Raw genomic sequence first — 23,089 nt, forward strand, 5'->3', positions numbered from 1 at the left:
AGTCACTGTGCTATGCACCCTCCATGCATTCGTTCATTTATTTAATGAAGCAACCCACCCTTCACACTTGAAATTCTAGCAAAGTCTATTCATATTGCAGTAAGACTCAGAGACTCAATAAAATCACCCTTTACCTTTTTTAAATTGCTAATTATGTATAACCCAGAGCTCTTCCTCTAGGTTACAGAACAATAAACGAAAAGAATAGCCCGCGGAATACAAGTTCAGGGCTGCATCTGCCGGCCCGTGCTCATGCTCTCCTCTTGCAGTCCTCTGCTCGGAGGTTTCTGAAGCTGGCTTTCCCTTCCTTGTTTCCCTTCAAAAGGAGATGAGTGGTTTTCCCACATGTAACAGAGGTGGTACTATGAAGCAAGCCAAAAACTCTTCTCCAAGAACAAATACTCTAGTTTCCTTACAGCTGTGCTGCAACGAGTCTTGTGACATCCTCGCCAAGCATATAAAGAAGCTGTTGTAATCATTTTATTTCCCCATTTGCATGGCAAGCCTTAACCAACTCTGCTTCCCAGCAAAAACTCTGAGCTCTCAGATCGCATTTAGAGGAACTGCATTCGAGCCTTGCGATACTTATACCGAGCTAAGTATTTCAACTTCTGGAACAAGGCCTGTGTTCCGAAGGCCACGAAGAGGACGGCAGAGGGAATCCAATCACCGGCCAGATGGGAAGTACGAAGGAATGGAGCCTATCACTCTCTGGAATACTGTCACAGGAGGGCTCAAGTATCAGAAGCCCGTTTGAGATGCAGAGCGTCCCTCCCACCGTCACTGTATCTGCAGCGCCCATCCCCATGCTTTGTGCAAAGAACCTTCGGTCCGGTCCGGCTGGGAAAATGATAAGCTTGGTAGGTAAAGCAAAATCAAACAAAACACCTGTTGATATAACATAAGTATCATTACATTCTGAGATTTCTTCACCTGGGCAGAGCACTCCACACTCACAGCTAAAAATGATAAAATAGAAACTGCAACTAAATTAAGTCTAATGAGCAAAACATGCAAGATTTTGGGACTAATGACTTACTGTACAAGGGCCCCTTAAGTGCTAAAGAACACACATACAATAAGGTTTATTCTTTAGATTATGTAACGGAAAGACGACAATGATCACAAAACAATAAAAAATATATTAAATAAGAAACACTATACTTGTGAGTTCTGCCTATGTAAATATTCCAATGAAAAATGATGCCTGTTATCAATACATTTATTTCTCTGTTTACAAAAGAAAAAAAAAGATTCTGCAAATGTTTTGCCTAACAGCCTTCCTTCAGAAGACTCTCTAAAGAGTCAGACTGTGTAACAACTGAGCCCACAGACACACAGACAGGACTTCCCTACCGCACATCTCCAGGACGGCTCGGTTGCTTGTTACTGCTACTCAGATGAAGAAACCACTGCTCCTGATTTCATTCACAGAAATTACATTCAAACAAACCTCAGTGGTTCGGTCTATTTTCTGCACGCAATTATTACTCTACGGTATTCATTTCTAATGAAGTCTTTCAAGCCTCTGAGACATACCAGAAAAAAAGGTACGGCCCAGGAAAACCGTTTCCCCTTGTACTGAACTGGGATAAACTGGATACAGGGTAATGGAATGTCACCCCCACAGACAAGACTTATCCTGGGTTTCCAGGAACAGTAAGAGGCAAGGAGCAGTGAAGGCAGGAAGGCAGGGGGAGAGAGAAAACAGTGATGTGACTTACGTATGTCACTCGCAGGCAGGGAAACGGTAAGCAGGAGCAGGCTCACAAGCTTCCAGCAGAAGGCAAGACAGAGAGCTGAGGCTCTAATTCGTGGCAAAGGCACACTGAGATGCCAAGTGGGTGGAACTGTCACGACCCGGGGGTGGGGCTGCTGGTGAGGGCAGGGACAAAGGGAGAAGGAGCACGTACTCGGTCAGAAGCTTGTGCAACTGGTGATAACCCCGCTCCAAGGCCAGGCTCACAGGTGTCACGCCTTCCTGGTTGTGGATGCTGAGAGCTCCGCGGCCGCCCGGCTTCTGCAACAGGAACCACGCCAGTCTCAGCAGTCCCAGCCGCACGGCAAAATGCATCAATGTCTCGCGGGGGCCGCCATCTGTAGATGGAGGAGAGTACAAAAATAAGCAAGAAGAGAATGTGAAAGCACAAAGCAAACCAACAAAAAAAGTTAGTAAACACCACTGCCTTCAAGTACCTAAGACCCGGAAGTGAAGGCCACAACATACAACGTGAACAATTTTATTGTGGCCGAGGAGAAACAGCTCTCAAGTAAAAACAAAGTAAAGCTAGGAAAAAGTATCAGAAGCAACATCTCCAACAGGAGACAGTCCCACAAGAGAATCAAGACATTTCTATATTTTGATTGAATGCATTTGTCCAACAAACTGATACAGGCAGATTCATAAGGGTGACTCGACATATATGTCCTTTTCCTTTAAAAAAAAAAAAAGGAGATGTGGCCTCATAACATGGGGATCCAAAGGGAAGAGTTGTTGGGGCTTAAGGCTTAGGTGGGCGTATCATAAAGACTGTAATTACCTTAAAAAATAACACCCAGATAGGAGTTGGGCAGTTGAACACTGAAAACAGGTTCTGCTTATTAAGGACACACAAGTCTTTTTATTCCCCGATATTAAGGGCAAATGAAATCGCTGCCTCTACCAGCTCTTTTGTTTGTTCGGTTAAGGAAAGAAACGCATCTCCAGGGAGAACAGGAAAGACTAGCTCTAAGATAGCATACTAATAACTTCAGGGAAAAAGCATGTGTTTGGGCTTCTGTCAGTCAAAGGGAAGATTCCTTGTTGGTATGAGCCGTCAGTCTGAAAGCGGTGAGGAGAGAGGACAAATCTGGGCTCAGATTTGGCATTCACCATCTGCAGGGCTGGGCAGAACCCATCTGACCTCTGGGCTCCACCTTCTTTGTCCCCAGAGTCGGATGCCAGCACCTCCTCCCAGGGCTGCAGTAACAAATGGGTGGAGGTAGGTGACATGCCAGTTGTGACAACTGGCTGTAGTAGATGCTCTTTAAATGCCAAGTACTTCCCTTCCCCTGCTCTCTTTTCTGTCCTTCTGGACTTCAGGTTACACTCTAGCAACACCAGCTCCCTTCCTCCCTCCTGCGCACCACCTGGGATGTCAGGTGCTGATGCCACTGCAGGGATGTGGGGTGCATCTCAGGCTGCATCTCCCAGCTCCAGGTGGACCACTCGGGGACTGCAATGGAAAGGGCGCCCTGGAGCCGTGAGAGTCGGCTTTGACAACATCTCCCTTTCTCCACGGCTTCCCTCAGGCCTCAACTTCGGAGCAGTCTCAGACCTCTCGGAATCTACCCAGTCTCCTTGCACTGAAGTCCCCACTGCTTCTCCATATGAACACACAATGAGAACGAAGGCTCCTTTGAATCTGTGATTTACACTGAACTGCACTGTTCTCTAATGTCACGTGTGCATTGGTTTAGTCTCCTTATTGCCGAGGTAAATTTTCTTGGAATCAGAAACTACCGTTCCTATTTTATTTTTCCCTGCGGAACTATGCACACTGACTAATTCAGGATTTACAGGGCTCAGCAGAGGGACGGGGCTGGAAAGAAATCAACCACCAGAAGAAACCACTGAATGCGGAGGCACAAAGTTTGATAATCAACACCTCACAGCAGGTGGCCAGGCAGGCGAAAGGACAGAAAGACCCCTTCAGAAAGGACCAAATACCGCCATCTGACTTGTACCTAAACACGTTCATAAGCACTCTGACGTCCTTGTCAAATACAAAAAAGCTAATGAGGCACCGAAAAAGAACTATGTGATTTTTTTACTGGTTAATTCCAGCCTTACTAGGTGATGCCTCCTTAAAGTAGCTTTTTCTCCATCCCCACCCTCTCTGACCCCTTAGCTGTTCTGAGTCAGCTCAGCATGTAAGAGTAGCATTCTGACCACCACACACCTGCTCAAAGCTGACACCCCAATTCCAGCACCTGTATCCTCCCCAAATCTCAGTCCACATTCCGTAGCAGCAGGCACCAGTCTGCTCTTAGGTCACCCCCTGTTCTGCGGTCAAAGACTACAGGCAAAGTAACACACAGGGAGGGCCTGCTAAGTACCCTTCTGCTGGGCGAAGGGGTTGTACTGGCTTTTCCATTCTCACAACAGCCCTACAATAGACAAGGTCTCACCTCATTCTGCAGCTGAAGATCTGTCTCGAGCCTACAAACCATACCCTCTGCATTGTTCCACCCTGCCTCGGTTGGTAAAAACCAGGATAATGTTGTGGTGTAAAATGCCTCCTGTCATATGTTTTCCTCCAATGACAAATATTTTACCACTGTGGCTTCTATCATTGTTTCTGTTCCTTTGAGTCAGTTTAAACTCCAGAGTGCCCAAAATTTGGACCAATCTTTGTTCTCTCCTCCCTGTATCTCTATACTTTTTCCTCCGATGAGCATTTAGTATTTATCTTCTATCCCAACAGTTACTCAGCTGTGTTTTTCAGATCGCTAACTGCGTTTCCTGTGATGTCAACCGGGTCCTTTGTCCCTGTTTGAATTGGATTAAGCCTTGGATTCTGGCCGTCCATGCATCACTTCAGTCAACTCCCTTCCTCTTTGCCCTCATTGTGATGGCTTTTCTGCAGATGTAATTAAAGCCCCTAATCAGCTGATTTAATAAGGAAGATTATCCCTGATAATCTGGGTGGGCCTGAATCCGCTGAAGGCTTTAAAAGGCAGGGCCTCGGTTTCCCCTGGAGAGAGAGGTCGGCCAGTGGAGGACAGCCTGCGTCTGTGCTGGAACAGTTCATCCCTCTCAGGGTCTCTCCTTCCTGCTCAAAGGGCAGCAGGGCCAGATCACACTGGTGGGTGCAAGCTTGCCCGTGACCGTCTATTCTTGCCCTACAAATTCGGGGCTTGTTTATTAGCCAGCGCTCACAATCGTGCAAGCCATCCCGTGTGATAAATCTTAATACACATTTATTCCTCCTCCTGGTTCTGATTCTCTGGGTAAAACCTGACTGACATGCTCATTAAACCTATTTTCTCCTCTCTGCTTCCTTCTCTAATTTCATTACAGGTCAGCCTTCCTCCATTTTTTAAAGAGGATGAATGGAAAATCTCTTCTAAATTTTTCTTTGGTTTTCTTAAAGACAATTATACTCAGAGAGCCTTCCATCTGAACACTCACGATACTTTTCCATTTCCTTTACGCCGTCACGTTACTCCACAGGCCACATGCTGGCTGGCTGGTTTTCCTGTTTAACCGTGCTCAATTGGAAAGATCCCTACGTGGCCCCAGCTTCTCCCCCCAGAGAAGGTAGCAGGAAATGTCTTAAGCCCCACTCGCTATCTGCTTATAGGCTGGAAGCCCCTCCCACGCACATTCGCCCAGATCTGCAGAGAAAGCTGTGTGCCCAGCGGGCATTCAGCCGTGATGAGATGTTGTATGGCTGCTGCTTCTTCAAACTGTCAGACTTTCTGAGTAAGCGAAACGCTCCAAGTTCTGTGAACAATAGAGTAATCATAAACCCACGTGTACTTTTCTTACCCCATCGATCCACCCAGAGGCCCGGCTCACAGCAATTTTTGAATCTCTAAGATTCCAAAATCACCATCCTTCCTACTCCTCTGCCCCGCCACTCAGGTACACCTGAGGTCCCACATGACGTGGGACCTCTCAAACCCCATGGGGACGGAGAACAAGAGGCCAGTGTGAGAAACGGGCTTCGGAAAAATGACAGGTGTGATCTTGGGACAGAATCAAGGTGTGACAGACCACAAAAGCTTGTGGGGCTCAAGTCCTGCTATTATTACTAGAAACTGCTCGTCTTGGAACGAAGACAGTAATTCTCTGCGAAGGAAAAAAATCCCTTAGCAGTCTTTCTATATTTTATTTTCCTTTTTTATAAGCTATAACAGCCGAAAAATACGCAAACACTAGTGAGTGTAGCTAAGAAAAAATGTCCATGCAAAGCTACGGGACAATTTGGAAGGGGCATGGAAGCTAAAAGGGCAAATTCCTACAGCTGAAGCTCCATTAACCAACATCAGACCCACGGAGCGGAGATGCACGGGCTGTTTTTAGCCTTCTTAAACCTGGCTCATCCTTCTCTCCACCCCAATTTCTTAGGGGGAGAAACCCCACCCCAAAGAGGATCAGATCTCCTTTTCACTTAGTCACACAACACCATGCCTAGGGAAGAACGCGATTCCCCCCGGGACTGTTTCTCCTCCTTGTCTTCTTCGGAGCAAGTCTTCCATGGTCCCAAGCTGTTACCCAAGAGGTATGCTGACGGCCACTGTACCGGGTTCTTTCAGGGGAAAAAACACCTTAATTCATCATTTTCACTAACCCCCAAGGCACTTAAAAGCTAAAATAACTAAGTGAGAGTTGGTAACCGAGAGGGAAGACATCTTTACCCCACTATCAACCCTCCACCCGGATGAACCCTTACTGCATGTAAGGCAGAACCAAGGCAGAAAGTCCAGTGTCAAGGCTGCTTTACATAGCTACAGATGAAAGAACCTTGTCAGAACCAACATGGACAAACCCCCTCTCGCTCATCTTAAAGTGAGGATCAACTTGAGAAGCTAAGTGAAAGCAAAAGAAATACCGTCTCGTTATGCGTCAAGTCAAAGTCCTTCCTTTTTCTGCTGCCCTGTTCCATCCTTTTATAAGACATGTTACTTTCCCTCACCAGACCTCAAAGTTTTGTCTCTACAAGGTTACTGTGTATTGGTCCCGGTGTATTCAGAATGAATAGCTTTGCTAACTGGCACATACTATCCAAATATATTTTCCTCCATTTCATACATGGAAAAATCGAGAAACAAAGAGGTGAGCATTTTGCACAATTTCTTGCACCAAGATATAAACAAACTGACTCCGCTGCCTATGTTCTTTTCATTTTACAATATCAAATCCAAACCAGGAGTTAAGGTCATGTTCACTCCTGCAGCTCAAGGAGGCCATGAATCCCTGAAATTACGCGTACACTTTTGCAGGCCCGTATGTATTTTCTCCATAGGAGAAATTCGAGCTATTTTAAAAAGAGCCACTGGCCTGAGAGGAAAAAAAATTAAAGCGCTCTGCATCCAAACAATTAGTGCGAGGATTAAACATACATCTTACGTGATTCCTTTGTACAAGCATTAGGCTGGAACACCTGTAAACATCCTCACTTTCAACAGCAAGCAGTCCCTGTTACGAAACAAGGTGTCCTATTTACCCACAGTATTATCCCAGGCAACAGCTTACTTCATACCTTTCTCCTTTAAGTACCTTTTAAAAGTATTTGATGTACAATGCAATGGGAGAACAACATTCCTCTAACGTTCACCCCTCAAGAGCAAGCAAGCGCCTCTTACCTGAAGCTGCTCTGCCCTTAAAACACTCAGTGTTTATAGATTCTAACCCACAAACACAGTTCAAACTGTAGAATGAGAAGCTAGCCCTGAAATCAGATTCCACATCCCAGTTGTTGGCTCTAAGGCAAGTATAATCAAGACCCTTCCATGCATTTCACCTTACAAAGTACACATCTAACTTGTTAATTTTTCTTTTGTTCTTTTAATTATTTTTAATTTACGTACAAAATTCGCTTTTGTGGGGTGTACAATCCTATGATTTGGAACACATACATATGTTCTTATAACCACCACCACCACCAAAATGCAAACCCATTCCAACCCCCAGAGAATTCCCCCATCACACCCCTCTCCTGTCAGCCCTTCCTCCACTCCCAGACTTGGGGCAGCTACTGGTCTAGTTTCTGTGCCTGTAATTTTGCCCTTGCCAGAATACCTCATAAGTGAGGTCATATGCTAAATACCCTCTGGAAACTGACTTCTTTTACTTAGCACAATACATTTCAAGTGCATCAAAGTTTTTAGAAATAGATACCCATTGCACATGTCAATCATTTTTAATGCTGGGTAATACTCAACCGTGTTGATGAACCACAGCTTGCCTATACATCCACCCAGGGAGAGAAATCTGGCTTAGTTCCAGGTTTTGGTGACTATAAATCATGCTGCCATAGGCACATAAGTGCAAAGATTTTTTTGAGTTAATATAAGAACCTAGGATTAATATCCGAAAGTAGGATTCCCGGGTCACGTAGTAAACGCACATTTAACCTGACAAGAACCTGCCAGCCTGCCTTCTGGAGTGGCGGTGTCGTTCTGCAGCCCCCACAGCAATACGTGAGATGATCTGCCTCCTTGCCAGCACTCGCTACTTTTAATCTTTGCTTTCCTTGGAGGTGTGTAACGGTACCTTACTGTGGTTTCAATGCATCTCCTTAAGTGTCCAAATTTGATTTGGCCTGTGCTAGCTAGCACTGCTTGGGCAATTTTATACAACAGAAACTTAAGAGGCACATGGAAAGTCCACAAAAATATTAAAGCCGGCCAGTTCCCTATTAAACACAAGGAAGCCAAGACCAGAGAGAGGAAGTGATGTGCCGAAAGTCCCAGACCTGTGCTTTTTCTAACGCAGTTGACCTATGAACAACAGGGGGATTGGGGGCACCAACTGTTCGCACAGCCAGCCTTCTGTGTGTGTGGACTCCCAGCCGTGGACCGAAGGTACGTGTGTAAGTGGATCTCCGCAGTTCAAAGCCGTGCTATTCAACGGCGAACTGCGTTTCTTGTTAACCATGGCAACATAAACAAACCATCCAACTCCTGTACCTTCTTTAAACAAACAAAAATAAAACCCATAAAAGCTCCACCAATAACCAATGCAATCCATTTTGACCACTTATAAATGGCAATCAGAACCACCATTCCCGCACGAACACAGAAACAGTAGGGCCGAGGGAGTGAGCCCCATCCTCAGGTTTCTGGAAAGGTGCTCGTGCCCAGTACAGTGGCAGACACTGCGATCTCTAGGTCTTGGCAGTGTAGAGGGTTGCTGGACACTGTAATAGCAAGAGAACAGAAAAGGGCCAATGCTTTCTTCCCTGATTTTAGAGTCTGTACTTTCTTTTGTAGTCGCCTGGGCAGGAGACTGCTCTGGTCCTGTTAAATTCAGTGGATGTAAGAGAAGCAAAGGTGGCAAATACCCCTTCGCCCATTGCCCATGGGAGGAAGATCATGTTCACTCGATGGGTCTGTCTGTGGGAGCAGGGACGGAGCACGCCCTCTGGGCACTTCTGCTCAGGACCTGCTACCCGCAGAGACGGTGCCTTCTGGTCTGCTCTCCCTAAATACACAGTGAGCAGAGCCGGGTGGAGATGGAAGGGAAGTCCTGTATTGTCCAGCTCTTTAGAAAAGACAGCAAACCTTCATGTAGGAGGCCTAACGTCAGTCTTCCAAGGCAGCTTTCATCAGTAACAGAAAAAACATTTTCATCTCTAACTCCTACATCTTTCAACTGCATCTGAACTCAGGAGGGAAAGAGAATGTATTTATGGACTCCAGGTATACACTGTTTCATTTAAATATGTGTATGCATGTGTATGTATGTATATATATATATAAAAAACCATGACATCCAGTAGATGTCATCTCCCACAAGAAAAATTATGTGGGAAAACCCCTATCTGACTCAGAGGGACATAAATAGATCCCATTACATCAGTGTTTTTAAAAAACGGAGGCCTTCCTTCAGTGACCTCTTATGGAAAGCCGGTAAAATAAGAGTGAAAATAACCTGGTTTGAAAAGTGTCAGCTTAAAAAATAATAATAACAACAACAAAGAAACAAACAAACAAACTACACACACAGAAAAACAATTAAAAAAGAAAACAAACAGAAGTGCCAGGTGTCTCCGAGCTCAGCCTGCTCTCCTTCTCCCCCCACTCTCATTCCTTTCCTCCAGCTTCACGGACTCTGTAGATAACTTCAGAATACCTGTCTTTGATCAATGAATATCAAAAAAGGTATGTATGAAGAGTTATCCACCTGCTCTCCTCATGAAGGATGGGCCCCTTTCCACACTCGAGAAATCAGCCTGAAACCAGACCCACAGAAAGGCCCTCCCTCCGCCGCTCCCTGCAGTGAACAAGAGGGGTCTGGCTACGGCGGCTCCCTCTCGGGTCACTGCCCTGCAGGAGCAGGTTTGGCAGCTCAGCTGCAGAACCCAGGAGAAACGCCATCAAAGCCACTTGGTTACAGTCACTGAGACATGTATTCAGCCCCTGGGGAAGACCTGATGGCAATGACTACATAAAAGCAGCCCCATCCAAAAAACTTAAGTATTCTACACTCAACATATGTTTGTGGGTCTTTTTAAAGTTCTTACCCTGCAAAGTCTGATCTGTCCCCAGGACATTCCACTCTGCGGGCAGTTTCAGGTGCCGGAATGCCAGGGCCACCTTCTCGTCAAGGGAATTCACATCTGTCGATGGGGGTCCTGACCGATCAAGAAAGCGGGTGAAGTTCAGGGCCTGCTGATTCCCAGCACTGGTTGCCAGGAACTGGGCTGCATCATAAGCCTCATCCTGGATGAACTCAAAGTCTTCTTCCGCCACCACGGACACGGGAAGGCCCTCTTTGGAAGCACACAGCTGTACCTTCACGGTCTCACAGCAGTCGTGACCTACGGGAGACACGTGGGACAAAGAAGACAGATTAGAGTCCTCCGAGCAAAAGGGCCCCTTGTGGGCCCTCTCGGCTCTTCTTGTCGGCCGCCCAAGTTCCCCTTCCTAAAAGAAGCCCCTCTTTCTTAGCTCTGACAGCAATCTTCCAAGCTGCTTAAAACTCCATTTCCAGCTCACGGTTTGCAAATACAAAGTAGTTCCCTTAACAAAGAGCCGACAACTTTATGTCTCGGTTGTCACCGTGCATATAGCATACTGTTTGCCATGGAACAGTCTCTGCATATTGCAATGTATCTGAACTACAGCTGTTCAATTTGAGCAAACTAAAAGAATGGAAGCTCAAGGCTCTTGTAAGATTTGTGTACAGTAGGAAGTCTAATACCCACTAACTGAATTTTAGATCAGAAAACACAACAGGGTTGAAGGTCACTCATACTGGCTACATAAGAGGAATTTTAAAGGCTCCTCAGCACTTGCTTTCTAATCACAATACAATCGATCAAATAAAGCACCTTGAAAAGTAGAAAACTACGTGATCTCACTCAACTATTACTAGCAAGCCACGGCCAGGAAAACAAGTTCCGCTCTCAGGTACAGCTTCTTTCCCACAAGGTACTAAGGCATCAATGGAATGTCTGGTTCAGAGGGGCGACACAACGCCGTGGCCAGAAGCCCAGCTGAGGCACGCCAACAACGGTGGCGTCCACGGTACAGGCGGGCAGAGACCTCGTGAACTGCGGCAGGAGGCAGCGACCTGCACGCCACCCCAAAGAGCTCTCTACCTGCGTAGAACCAGGACGCTTTCACAGCACCGTTTCTGTGGGTGAGGCCTTGCTGGGGAATCAGACGTTCCTGTGGATTTTCATCCTCCCCAAATTAAGTGTTTCCAATATGCAGAGCATATTTACTGAAATAGTTTGCTCTCAACTTTCAGACACTGGTCTCAACTAGAACTTCGCGATCGTCGTTCTTCTACCAGAACATATCTTTCTGATGAGAAGAAAATGGAGCTAATGTTTTTGCTGCTTGGCCTGATGAACCGCAGGTACCCGTGTACCACAGCTCCAATGAGTGCGCCCACACGCAGGGGCTTCCAGTCCACGGCAGAGTAAGGCCCTGGGAACGCTCTCCGTGGCCTGTGACGCTGGCTTCCAGTGCTGAGAGCACAGGCCAGCGGAGATTTCAGACTTGGGCAGAACAAACCAAGCTTTCTGCTGTCTTTAAGAGAAAATGGTATTTTTGTTTCCATGTTTCCAATAAGAATAAGAAGTAAACTGATTTTCCACGTGCTTTTTCCCCGGTGGCCTCCACAAGCCCTTTACCCTGTAACAAAAGGAACCTGTCACTGCTGTGTCATTTTAGAGTGGTAGCACGTATTTACTAACCAGTACCTATGACACACCAGGCATTTTCTCTACACAGTAAATTCAGGAGGTAGGTACTGCCCTCACGTAATGGACGAGAGAACTGAGGCCTCACGGTTACACAGGTTAAGAAGCTGGGTCCATTATTCAAGTCTGATGCCAAAGGACAGGGCCTGTTACATTATGACAGAGAGTTCTGTGCCACATTGCTTATAAACAAAAGAGGAAGGCAGAGCTTTGTTCCTGCCTGAAAGGAGCCCAATACTTGGAATGAGAAGCCAGTACGACTATTAGGCAAAAATAACAAAGAATAACAGGTTCATGGACCACCGAGATCGGTCTCCACACAAACACTCAACTCCACCAGATACTCTCACTGCCTTCCAAGCTGAATTATTTCCTTGAAGGCTGTAAGAAACTGAAGCACCCTGTGTGTGTGTGTGTGTGTGTGTGTGCGCGCGCGCGCATTTCAACTCAACACATATTTTGAATTGAGCCCTGACCAGTGTGGCTCAGTTGATGGGGCATCATCCTGAAAAGGTCGTCGGTTCCATTCCCAGTCAGGGCACACGCCTGTGTTGTGGGTTCAGTCCCCAGTCGGACGGTGTGTTAAGGTCCCAGGTCAGGGCGCATATGAGAGGCAAACTCCTGATATTTCTCTCTCACATCAATGTCTCTCACATCGATGTTTCTCTCCCTCTCTCTTTCCCTTCCCTTCATATAAAGGAATGAATGAATGAATGAATGAATGAATATATAAATATTATAGATGGAAATATTTATAGCATGAATTTATATAATATATGCAGTAAAATTAGAAAAAACTCTTAATCTTCCCTGAAAGGCAGCCAGCCAAATTACCTAAGACAACCATGTCCGCAGAAACAAGGTAACTGATCCAGAGAGTCGTGGGCTTGGGTATGCTTCTGGCAGAAAGGAAGTGTTTCTTGACAACTGTTCTGTGAAAGCCAGTTGGGGAACTGACTGGAAGGTAAAGATGGAGACAGGAAGAGTTTCAGCCCTCGGAGGCTGACAGTCCGTAAGGGGAATCAAACAAGCTGCAGAAACTGCAGAGTATGTGAAAGTGGAGCGGGTCTGTAAGAAACACAAACAGTGCTGCTGGTGGGAGAAAAGCAGTGCGTCCCACCTGTGGGCAAAAGTGGGAGGACGTCACAAAGGCCCTCCTGCTCCCAGGGGCACGTCACTGCGACCCTCAGAACGGGGATGCGCAGTCTCCGCCTCACCCAATCTAACACACACACGGTTCTCGCTCTGGGCCCAGCACTATCCTCGGAGCTTTCCAAATAACAGTTCTCTTACTCCTCACTAACAACCCTTCCCCGCAGATACTATCATCTTCCCCACTTGCTAGGTAAGGAAACCAAGGCACAAAAATATTAAGTAATCTACCCAACGTTATGAATCTCTTAAAAGGCGGAATTAGAATTTAGGCCCATTTCCTTGCTCCAGAGTCCCCCTCTGCGCCCAGTATTTACGGTAGAAGAATAGCTCAAAAGGAAATATGGGGAGCGCGGATGAATGAAGAGGGTAAGAATAAAAACACGATATTCCATCCTGGCTAAAAGGCTCGTGAGCTATGTGACCTCAGGCCACCCCTGCTGCCCTGGGCCTCGGCTTCATCATCCCGAGCAGACTGAGCAGCCTCTACAGGCTCCATGGCTCGTCCTGATGTAGATGCCGGTGCGTTTCACCATGCAGAAGATGAGAAGGCAGAAGAAGTTAAGAAGAAATTCCAGGAAAAGGAAAGTTTCAAAAAGAAAAAAAATGGAAGCAGAAGGTAAGTGCAAGGGATGAAATAATTCCCACAACACAGTTTCAGGAAGGTACTAACTTGGCTATGTCCAGATGCTTAGAGGTAGGAAAGACCTGAGTTTAAATCTGTTTTCTTCCTTATTAGCTATGTGGCCTGAGGTGCATGGCGACCTCTCCTCCACTTTTAAAACCGGATCATCTCACAGTCTCCTAAGGGAAGAGCTGTAACTCCGAAGAGTCCTCCAAATTCTTTAAATCTCTTTCCCAGAACAACGTGCATAATAGCCTCATGTGATTTTCAGTTAAATCACATCAGTAGTTGGCTAGATAAATAGTAGGTAGGTGTGTAAGCAGGTAGGTAGGTAGGAGGATAGATAGGTAGACAGTTGTAGCAATATATACTTCAGTCAGAAGAACTAATGTAAGGTAAAAATGTTGTTCTCACTTATGAATCTAAGCAATAACTACAGCATTTTCCCATTTACTCAGGACTAAACTAATTTATAAATTCCTGCCAGTCTGTTGAGGTAGATGTAAGTAAATGTCAATAAAAGCAAAAACCACAGGTTTCTCAATTTGATAGTAGTAATGTGTATAATCTGGGATCCAAACTGAACTGTTTTCAAAACTTAAACTTGAGGGCCTGACACCAGATACTCCACTAACCTAAAGTGATACTGTCTGCTGCCCCTACCCATGTAAAGGGTCCAGGTTCTCCGCCACTAGCCTCCTTCCCCCAAGCTTGTGCAAAGGCGAGAAACCTGAGACCTCAAACCTGAAAGGGAGCCACACTGTCACTACAAGTGAAAACCATTCACTGCACTATCCATCACCTCCTGGATATACACACGGTTCGCACCATATTCCAGTTCTTCAACATCATCAGACAGACACACACACACACACATACACACAGAGCAAAGAGCCATGGTGAAGCAATACAACCTAACTCGAAACTAAAAAGTACAGAAGCAAGGTATCTGCGCAGAAATCTGCCTGGAATCATTGGAACGACTCTTTCCTTGGCCAGCACAGGGTGGGGACCAACCAGGCAGAGAGAAACTGAAGACGACGAGGGTTATTATACGCGTGTACAAGCCCAAGTGTTTAGCAACGTAGGCACACGTACCTCTTTCTGCTGCTTTAGCAGGACTACTTGTTAGAAGGTGGGAGGGCGAATGGGTGAACCATCGCCAGCTGTGTTTTGTGTGAAGTGAAAACAAAACTGTGTGCGAGAAGATGCAGAATGTCAGGGAAGGCCATGAAACAGGGATGCAGGAGAAGCTACCCCATGGTCAGCCCAGTATTTCCCCTTCAGGCATGAACTCACAATCTAAAGGAGAAACTCTGAATCATCCTAAGAGAACGAGGACACAAATCTGGAATCTGTTTGATATGATTATAGGCTTCTTTGTCAAGAGAAAAACTGAGGATGAAAAGAGGAATGGAGGACTGAGGGTCTCTTGGATTAGTCTTTATTCAGCTTAGAGTCATTTGGAACAGTTCCTACTGACCCAGAACGACACACCTCACCCTGCAGCCTGGAAATCAACCACACAAGGTTGCTTTCCTCTCTCACGGTAATGTTTTCTATTAGGCTCAAATGATTAAGATTACTTTTGAATCCTTACAACCTTTCAGATGAAGCATCTAGAGGAGGAAAAAAATCAACGTTTTAAAAACAAGGCTATATAGAATGGACTTAGCGATAGAACTAAAATCACTGCACGGGCACACCTAAGGCCTCTGGCTACCATAAATCAGCTCTAGAGACACGGATACTTGCAGGGGCCGTCAGCCTTATGACTGCCTTTGTGCAGACGAAGTGCAAGGTATTAGCGGTGTCGACATCTATACTGCAAAGACATGAGATGGGGAACTATGTCCAATTCAATACAATCACCACCATTTAACTTCTTTTTTATGTGAAAACAGAAGCTGCAATGGAGAGATAAGCAGTAAGGTTTTCGGCCAATTCCATGGTGTTTTCCTTCCCGCTCAATTTTATGGTAACCAAGGAAAATAAAAATCACAAGTCTTTTTTGAAAAGGGAAGTTCTGAAAAAACTGGCTGAGCTTCTTCTAAAGGAGGTACGCCCAGGGAATTTAGAGAGGGGGGAAAAAGAGAGATAAACTGTTAAAGAAACATACCTGAACTTTAATTCCAATTTTTAAATTGCCTTTGAATTTATCCCATAATCGGGTCCAGTTGATTCAAAACAAATATAAAGCAAATTATGGGGTGAGTGAGATGTGTTCTTAATTGAATGGAGTAGATGTGGAGAGTCCCACAGCATGCTGGCAGGCAGCTGGAGACTCAGAAAACTCTAGGTCTGAATCTCACCCTCCGGTGATGACTGGGGTCTTCCTGGAAAAGTCACACAACCACAAAGCCCATTGGCTTGTGCACGAAAGCACACCACCCCCAGCAGCGGTCCAGATTGTTAGAAAGATTAGAGATGCTAGTACACAAAGCACCTGGCATAACACAGGTATCTAGAACTTTTAGTTGTTACTAGTATTAGCTATTAAATGCTTCTGTTCATCTCACTGGAGGAAAACAGATCCCTAATTTTCTACAAAGAGCTTCCGCAGCACAGCCCAGCATGCCTCTGCACTGCAGATCGGAAAAAAATTAAGGGGAGGGCGACAAATACAGAATAAGCAGAAACACAACAAGGGGCGTGTTGGTGAGAAACAAAAAATTAACTGCTGATGGGTCTCTTCAAAGCGCCTCATCCAAACCTGAGCTCGCAGGTCAGGAGGTGTGTGCTCTGAGGTTGAGATAGCTTTTCCACAGGCTCCTTATCACTCCATGAAGCACCCATTCCCATGGAAACAAAATATTGCTACAGATAAACAAAACTGCTGAAGCATGACCCAAGAATTACTTCATTTCCTATTAGGCTAAAAGTGGCACACATCCTATCCCGGCCTTCTCTTTTGAGGATGAAACAATTGGGACTTTGTCCCCCACCACCACCGTCCCCGCCCCCACCCCCACCCCCAAGAAGGAGCCCTGCAAGTGCCTGCTGGGCCCGCCCAGCCCCGCCCCCCTCGGACCACCTCCAACAGAAAGGCAGCATTAGCAGTTAGTGGCGGAAAATGCAAAAGCAATATATTTCACTACTTCAGTTTGCCACCAAAGTACGGTGTAAGAATCCAGCGTCTTTTTCTTCTCCGGTCTTCAGAGACCCAGACTCTACCAGGGGAGAGGATTGTGTGCAGACGCGTGCACCTACTGCAGGTTTCTGGCGGCTGAAGGACAGATGTGCAGATATTCTGTGTGAGTGAAACGTCTCTGTTCATATGTGAACATTTGGGCAAGGCAGGAGAGCAGGCACAGGAATCGCACTGTGTGCATTTCGGCTAATTAATGCTAAAAGTCGGATTGCTAAGTTCCAGTCTCTACGCTAAGCAGTGTTTCTCAACCTTTTTACTCAAGTGTCATCCTTCCCAAAAAAGAGTTTTTTAGACAACGTTCTCTATTTGCCCCATCCCACAAAATTTTAATGCCACAATCATACCATGTATTTGGAGATGTATATCTCTGCCTCACATATAAAGAGTACATTTTTGCCAGTAACCGAGCTTGGGTCACAAAAACGGAGAGATGCTGAGGTATAACCAGGACCCTTCGTTAAGATGAGGGCGGGGAGCCCTGATTTTTAATTATGCCCCAAAGCACTTCTGATCGTGGTAAATACATTCTTTTCTTTTTTAAATGAAAAACAACTTTACTTATTATCTTCCCTTTGATAGGTGAAAAAGAAAAGAAAAATACAATAGAACTAAGTCAAATTTTGGGTCACTGAGTGTTTGTAGTTTTCCTGCCAAACAGGAGAACCCTTGCTGTGAATTCTAAAAGTATTTAACAGACGTGCTGAAAAAAGACTTCATTTTTCTTCAGGGAGGTAAGTCTGCCCAAAGCCTTGCACAGAAACAATATGCAGCGTCCCCCAAACATCCTGCCTTGTTTTCCATTCTAAATTATCTTCCAAGAATACTCAGGTTTGCTTGCATTACTTCCCAGTCCTGTGTCGGTCTGAAGAGAAAAAAATCTCAGCTTCAGCTATAGAGGAAAATCACTGTCTGGTTAAAATGAGATTCGGAGTTGGATTTGTTTTATTTGTTTTATATGAAAGAAAAAAAATGAGATATTTTCATTTATACCAAGGCAGCACCTTTTGCTTTTAGAGATGTATTTCCATTTCAGGCAATTCATGGATACTTTGAATGTTGATTTAAAAAAAAAATAAAACTTGGTTGTCTTTGTCTAGTGTTAATTAGTACAAAGATAACCTTATTTTCAAAAAAAAAAAAACACTGTTTTTGAACAGTCTCCAAGTCCTTTTACTAAAAATTACTATATATGTTAAAAGTAACATGCTCGCGCCCTGGCTGGTATAGCTCAGTGGATTGAGCATGGGCCTGCGAACCAAAGAACTGTGGTTCGATTCCCAGTCAGGGCACATGCCTGGGTTGCAGGCCAGTTCCCAGCAGGGGACGCATGAGAGGCAACCATACACTGATGTTTCTCTCCTTCCCTTCCCCTCTAAAGATAAATAAATATTTTTAAAAATTAGAAAAAAAAGTAACATGCTCGCTATTAAAGCATTCAAACAATTCAAAGGCAGATAAAGTAGAAAAACAAAGTCTCCACCTAACTGTCCCCTAATAGGTTACTGTCTGAAAACACTGTGTTAAAAGGGGGGAACCATATGTCTTCAGCCTCTCAATGGCAGTAAGTCAAGAAAAGATTACTTTTAAAAGCCTTTACAACTTCTTCATAATTAAACACATACACCGTTATAAGCTTCTCACAACATGCAAAAACAGTGAGAAAATGGAAGAAATAATAACCTCAGTAACTGAAGTCAAAGAAGCATTTTTTTTTAAAGAGATAATTTAGAAACGTGTCATTCTCACCTCCAAACAAAAGGTTACAGACTAACATCAGTAAGTAGCTGCCTTTGGAAGGTCAAGCAATCATCTGGTTTTAGGAAAATCTAAAATATCGCAAAACACATAGAAAAGGCAAACGAAAGCCAGAGTCAGCAGACAAGAACGAGACACAAAGCCGTTTTCCTCCCGGCAGCCGGCCCCAGTGACCAGGAACAGCAGAGCGGTCCCACACGGGAGTGGTGAGGTGGGAGAGACGCCCCTCTCAGCGGAGGCGGCTGCAACAGCAGCTGCAAACAGAATGCGCATCTGTCCGGCAACTGGGATGGACAAAGAAAGTACAGAATTCCCATGAAGGGACTTGGCTGATCTGTCGCTGCCCTCCGCAGACAGGAAACCTGAGGCCATCGATCCAGCTAAATGACACATAGAAATCACCAAAGGGGGCGCTGGAGAGGCCACAGACCCCTGCCCAAGCCAGGAACTCAGTTAACAAAGGCAGAGCCTCCTTCTGCATTTTTTCCAAAGGAAGAGGGCGCATGTATGTGTGCAGACACGTGCAAGTGGACCTGTGTGCCCACACACGCGCACGACCTTTCTAGAAGAACGGCTTCTGAGAACTCGGGATGAATTTGGACCCAGTGGGAAAGCTGCTCCGTCCCACGACAGGGATTCCTGGAACAAGCCTTCTTAGCACACGCCAGTGAGCGACCCAGGCAAACATCCATGCCTGCGTGAAGGTGATACTTCAGTCGAGGCTGATAAGGAACAAGATAAATAAAATATGTAATGTGGTAAAAGTTGGTGAGTGCCTGGAGAAAAACGAAGCGGAAAAAGGGACAGGGAATACGGAGAGCGGGGAGTTGTACATTTACAAGGTGGGCAGGAAAAGGCCTGGTTGAAAAGTGATACCTGAGTAGACCTGAAGGAAGGTAAGGACCAAGTGTAAGATGTCCATAAAAATAGGCTTCTTAAGGCAGCTGAAGTGCAGACTAAGATATTAATTCCACGACATGAACGAGACATTCGCAACTAACTTACCCCCCCCAAGTCCCCCATTCCTACCCTCTCACAAATTACTGCAGCAGGTGTAGCAGCTCAGAGAGACAAGTGAACAGGAAAACCTCGCAGATGAGGAGCAGAGCGAGGGAGTCCACTCAGAAATCGCCTGGGCTTACACAGCTAGCACAGCCGACTCACCAACTAGGGGCCTCAGAGGCACACGTCACCACGCTGCCTTACTCTTCCCCTGGCTTGCCTGTACGAGAGGGTCCTTCAGGGACTCTAACCCTCTGTCGCCTCTGCTGTGATCAGGCATCTCAGAGCAGCAGCCTGACTAAACCTAAGAGGGCAGCTGCATGGCCCAGACAACTAGGGGGGGGGGCCACAGGGGACATGTCGTTGGGCCTGTCGCATGACAGAGAACAGGGGAAGTGGGTAAGATCATAACCAAAGGGGAGAAGAGAGTTGATTATTAGAAAATAAAGGAGAAGGCAGGGGTTATAGTAGGACTTCGGGCCCGAGGCAAATGGGTCAAGAATGATTTCTGAGGATTTGGATCAAATTAGAGGAAAGCGACAGAGTACAATATCCATTCTGGTTGGCTGGGGTCGGCAGGACAAGGGAACAGGGGTCCCCAAGTACAAAAAGGACCCTGAGATATGGGTCATGCTGAAAAAGACCGGGTACTGAGACCTATCAAACAGGTGTTAGAACCAAAGCCAAAGAAGACACAGGAGCCGGAGCTCCAAAAGGCAGGCAGGAGGCAATATATAGGGATCAGGTACAAACCGAGAGTTCTGGGCTGTCATACAAGCACAGTAGGTTTGTAAATCCAAGGAGACTAAGTGCCTGCAGCCGCCCTAACATAAGCATCTTGCCAGCAGTGAAGGAGCTACGGGGGCACGTCCCCTCCACCAAGAGGCTGGCTCTGCTGGTACTTGTGACTGGGGAGCACAGCCAGGGCACATCTGCCCTTTCTCTCACAACTACTTGTATCTGCCTCACAGATGGTATTTTCTTGCTCTCCCCCACCCCTGCCCACACACACTGTCTCTCTCCCTCCCCCCACCCCTAAACTTTAACTGCTAAAGTGTTTATAATTCAGGAAGGAATAATTTTATAAAACCTTCCTCCATTTCCTGGGCTCCTATCAGAGCCCAGATGCCACCTAGCTGAGGAGCTGCCCCTGACCCTCACCCCCACATAATGAATGTTCGGCACGGCAATAGCGCAGGCACCTGCTGGAGAGCAGCCCTCACCTCCGGACCAGCCTTCTGGCATGATCTACATCACCGGAAACAAGAGGACTGCGGCTTTCAGTTACAAAGATGGACACTCGATCCTCTTTAGAAAAGAAATCAGTATCTGTCCTGAAGTCCTTGTTAAATTTCCTATCCCTTAAAATTTGAGGTGGGATAGTCACAGAATTGCCAAGAACCTTTAAATCCTGTACTTTGAAAAAGTATAAGGATAAAGACAGATTTCATCAACTGTCATAATCCCAATTCTCGAAGGTGGCATAATTTCCAGAATTTGGCAGGTATCAGATACGAAGTTAATTTATATAAAATGGCACAGCAAGAAAAACTGGCAATCTGATCCAATACTGACGAGACCAGATACTGAATAATTTTTTATATCATCTATTTCAATAAAGTGCAACCAGTATTATAGAAAAACACTAGTAAAGAAATGTTGCAGCACGGGCCTGTGAACCACACGATCGCGGTTCGATTCCCAGTCAGGGCACATGCCTGGGTTGCAGGCCAGTTCCCAGCAGGGGCCAGTTCCCAGCAGGGGATGCACAAGAAGCAACCATACATTGATGTTTCTCTTCTTCTCTCCTTCCCTTCCCCTCTAAAGATAAATAAATAAAATATTTTTTTAAAAAAAGAAATGTTGCAATAAAAATTAAATCCATTTCATTCTCTAAAGAAAAACAGTTCAACTGTCAACACTTTTTAGAGGTTCCTCCTAAATGGGCCTCTCTTGTATTCTGATGAAAGTCTGTCAAGTGTTAACTGTGAAGCCAGCTCAATTAAGAAGCCCATCTCCAAACACGAATCAGTGCGCCTCAGATGCAGAGGTCAAGAGACAGCCATTACCTCTATCAGCCATTTCTGTGTACAGCAACAATTTAATGACATTGTAAAACCATTTAACAGGGACACAGTTTCCTTCTAACTGTTAAACTTACAACTAACTGCATCAAGGAGTAAGTACACGTTCCACCATGAATTGTAACTTGTTAATTTACGAAAACTTTGGCTTTTCTGGAGACTGTCTTCCCCTCACAGATGCTGAGGGATGTCTCCCCCTGCCGATGCCGCCCTGGTGTGCAGAACTGGACACGCAGCCCCACCACGAAACACAGGAGCGTGCTCGTCTTCCGCCCACACTGCGGTCTTCCCCAAATGTCCACATTAATATTTTTGCTGAGCCCACTGGATCTTTTAACTTCCGGCACCACTTTATTTCATTTATTTCTAGTCGGGCTCAGATTTTTGTGGAACGAGCAAGGTATGAACAAACGACAGTACTTAATTTTAAAATGCATTGAGAAATAAAGATGTGACCATAGTTCTATCACCCTCATTCATTCTTCCCATCACCCCACACTAGTAAACACAAAATAAAAGTGTTCAGTGACTGGTAAAGGTTTGGGAAGGTTCCGCTCACATACTCACCGGGAGTGATGGTCTCCAGCGTATCCGAACTGACCTTCCGAGTACTGGTACAGTGATGGAGGGTAGAACCCGAGAACACCAAGTAAAACACTACATCATCCTCAACTTTGTCCTCTTCAGCGAGCAGGACAGTGACAACACAATCGCCCTGGGGAGGAAAAGGTGGAGCAAGGCTGCGTGAGTCAGGGTCCTCTTGCAAGGCGGCCTTTACTAAACATCCACTTCAAGGGAAAATCAAATGTATCATTAAACTGTGCCACATTCTAGGAGATTTACACAAATATAAACACTGAGCAAGCACATACTGGGAAGTACTCTAGGCACTGAGAATACAAAATGACCCCCAAGTAAGATTTCTGTCCTCTTTAAAGCTTACATTTTATTGCCAGTGGTTCAATAAACAAGCAAACTAACAAGATAGCAGATGGTATATTTACTTGATGAATGGGGGAAAAAGAAGAACTCAGGGAAAACCCAATAAAGAGTCAGAGGATGGGGGAAGTACACTTATGAGTGACAGCCTAGACTCAGAATTTCCTTAACCTGTTTGTTCCAGTTGCAGCAGTAATTCCCTAGATTCTACACTTCACAAAGCCACGCTAATCCACCCCTTCTGCAGCGAGGGGAGGGGGCGCCTCTAACAGAGCTGGCCTGGCAACGGTGCGGTGCAGAGAGCACACGCTGGCGCACACACAGGAAGGTGATGCCCTCTCTTCACAGCTGACGCCGGTGGGGGCAGGGGGACCTACAGTCCTGAGCACACAAACCACAGAGTGCTCGTGTACTGTAGTTATTGATTACTGCGTTAGTTCCCACAGGAACAACAGTA

General features: G+C 45.7%; 1 protein-coding gene across 3 annotated transcripts in view; it reads right to left on the reverse strand.

The window, feature by feature from the left end:
• The window catches only part of AKAP13 (A-kinase anchoring protein 13), a 226,398-nt gene that overhangs the window by 123,401 nt on the left and 79,908 nt on the right, over nucleotides 1-23,089 (reverse strand). For all 3 annotated transcript variants that reach the window (XM_037053671.1, XM_037053672.1, XM_037053670.1), the window contains exons 3-5: nucleotides 22,261-22,408; nucleotides 10,236-10,532; nucleotides 1,914-2,097 (exon numbers count right to left, since the gene is read on the reverse strand). In XM_037053671.1, coding sequence (XP_036909566.1) covers nucleotides 1,914-2,097; nucleotides 10,236-10,532; nucleotides 22,261-22,408 — 629 coding nt within the window. The remainder of the gene's footprint in view (nucleotides 1-1,913; nucleotides 2,098-10,235; nucleotides 10,533-22,260; nucleotides 22,409-23,089) is intronic.

The sequence above is a fragment of the Sturnira hondurensis genome, unplaced genomic scaffold (genome assembly GCF_014824575.4).
Source record: "Sturnira hondurensis isolate 20B ecotype Veracruz unplaced genomic scaffold, ASM1482457v3 Scaffold0007865, whole genome shotgun sequence".
NCBI lineage: Eukaryota > Metazoa > Chordata > Mammalia > Chiroptera > Phyllostomidae > Sturnira > Sturnira hondurensis.